At 38.1% G+C, this 2,408-nt stretch overlaps 1 protein-coding gene across 1 annotated transcript in view; it reads left to right on the forward strand.

The window, feature by feature from the left end:
• The first annotated feature begins 411 nt into the window (after positions 1 to 411).
• Positions 412 to 2,408, forward strand: part of tor2a (torsin family 2, member A) — a 7,429-nt gene continuing 5,432 nt past the window's right edge. The window contains exons 1-3 of the mRNA XM_014014635.1: positions 412 to 563; positions 1,258 to 1,523; positions 1,639 to 1,814. Coding sequence (XP_013870089.1) covers positions 443 to 563; positions 1,258 to 1,523; positions 1,639 to 1,814 — 563 coding nt within the window. The 5' untranslated portion in view covers positions 412 to 442. The remainder of the gene's footprint in view (positions 564 to 1,257; positions 1,524 to 1,638; positions 1,815 to 2,408) is intronic.

A 2,408-nucleotide genomic window follows, 5' to 3' on the forward strand; every position in this document is an offset into this window, starting at 1 on the left:
TTTGCACACACTTCTACTTTATGTAAAAGTTTCTATCAACTAGTAATAAATGACTGATAATTCTGCGTGAAATGGAACAAATAAGCTTTAGAGTAAATATGGCTTTATCATATTAAAATAAGTTGTATAGTTATATTTATGCACATTTATAGTTCAGTGCTATTATCAATTTATTTATTTTTAATAAACATGCATTTCATTATTTTAGGTTGAGCTAGTTATCAAAAATCTTGATTACTAGCTGGACTGTGGATCCTCCAACGTGTCCTGTTCGATGTCCGCAACTCCAGGTGCTTTATGGGAGTTGTAGTCTCTTTGCTCAGCATGGTCTGTGTTTCCGGGCAGTATCCGGAAGTCATAAGAACTACAAACAAGCCGGTCGGACTTAAGTGAAAAAATACGAAAGTGACGTCTCCTTTCTGTCTGCCAGCCGGAAGCTAAAATGTTGGCCGTCCTGTCTGTGTTTCTCTTATACATTTTCAGTCCGGTGTGCTGCGTTTTTCAGAAACTTTACTGCACCATATCAGACAGCTGCGACTGTGATTTTAAGCCGAACATCAGAGGTAAGAGACGGGTTTACTTTACGGGTGATGCTAGGTCTTGTTAGCAGCCTCGGCTAGCAGGTTAGCAAAACAAAGTAGGGTCGTTCTGGTAACTGTGTCTTAAACACATGATTTAAGCTTTTATTTGTGGGTTTTTACTACGATAACAATATCAACAGCATTTAGTTTACTCTATAAATGTTAGTTAAAGGATAAAGTTGTTCCTACTCCACTGTTAGCTAGACGTATAAAGTTTTTTTCCAGACGTATAAAGTTATGAGTCATTTCTTGCAATGCTGGCAAATCCAAAAAAATAAAATAAAATAAAATAAAATGTAAATTACGAGATCAGCTTCTAAAATACTTTGTGAATGAGGCTGGGGAATAAATCTCTGTGCAGGAGGAACAGACATCATTTTCAGAATTAAATATAAGGGTTTAATTAAATTTTAATTAAATAAAATACACAATGGTGATAAACTTTATAGTATAAGTAATGTATTTTTTCAAGTTTAAGTCTTTGTTATTGTGTCTCTATATTCCTTTAAAAACTAAAAACCAGGAGTTCTGACTAAACTAGTTCATTTGTCAGCATTTCTTGTCAAGAAATTAGAAATGACCAATGAATCGTTATAGTCAAAATGAAACCGAAAGTACACAATTCTTACATTTTATCTCAGAGTTTAGTAATTGTTGTTTCTTTCCTGATGAGCAGACTTGGAGTGGGACCTCTACAAGAATGTCTTCGGTCAACATCTGGTTCAGGACGTTGTGTCAGAGGAAGTGGCAAAGTTCCTTCAGAATAAAAGCCCAGAGAAGCCCTTGGTGCTGTCTTTCCACGGTTCCTCCGGGACGGGAAAGACTCTGGTTAGTTCCATGCTGGGAAACCATCTGTACGGCTCGGCTATGAGCAGCCCGTTTGTCCACCAGTTTGTCCCCACGCTTCACTTCCCCTCACCGAAGCGGGTCAACCGATACAGGGTGAGTTAGGGGGTCACCGTGTTGAGGCTTGTTATCAGTTATCACGTATTTGCAGATGAGCCGTGAATAAAGAAAAGCTGCTGAGGTGACTGAGGGTTCCTGCTCTGGGTTGCAGAAGGAGTTGCAGAGCTGGGTGCAGGGAAACCTGACGGAGTGCGCTCGCTCCGTCTTCATCTTCGACGAGATGGAGAAGATGCCTCCGGGCATCATCGACGTCTTGGAGCCCTTCTTGGGTTCCTCCCACGTTGTGTTCCGCACCAACTACCGCAAGGCCATCTACATCTTTATAAGGTACGAGACACTGGCTGACTCTGGCTCGAGGCACGTCGGCAGGAAGTAAAAAACTGGACTAGAGATACTGAATTTGAAGGATTTTGTTTCTTAAAGTTTATCAGTTCACATATCTCACTGAGATGTTAAAGCTTCATTTTGATAAGAAAAAGCCAGCATGAGAAAACTCTATTTACCATTTTGCCTTAAAATACCCCAGTTCATTTAAAATCCCTTAAGTCAGGGGTTCTTAACCGTTTTGACCTCGGGGCCCAATTTATTGAACATAAAGTGAGGCCCAGTCAGACATTACCAATGTATAGATCAAAATGATAATTATTCTAAATCTTGGTTTAATTTTTATTGTATTTACATCATAGCCAAACTATCATAACTAACATAACTAAATTAAACTTACAGTTTAAAAGTAAAACTCCTGTCAAATAATCACAAGACATGATTATGAAAAACGTTTTTATATTGTAACCTGCCCATAACAATTATTTGAACAAATCCAAAGGTCAGTCAACAAACCACTCAGGCTTATCAGCACAAAAGTATATAAATTTTTAACATAAACAATAACAAAAATAGACAATTCAAAAAATCTAATTG

This window comes from Austrofundulus limnaeus, unplaced genomic scaffold (genome assembly GCF_001266775.1).
Source record: "Austrofundulus limnaeus strain Quisiro unplaced genomic scaffold, Austrofundulus_limnaeus-1.0 Scaffold117, whole genome shotgun sequence".
Lineage (NCBI taxonomy): Eukaryota > Metazoa > Chordata > Actinopteri > Cyprinodontiformes > Rivulidae > Austrofundulus > Austrofundulus limnaeus.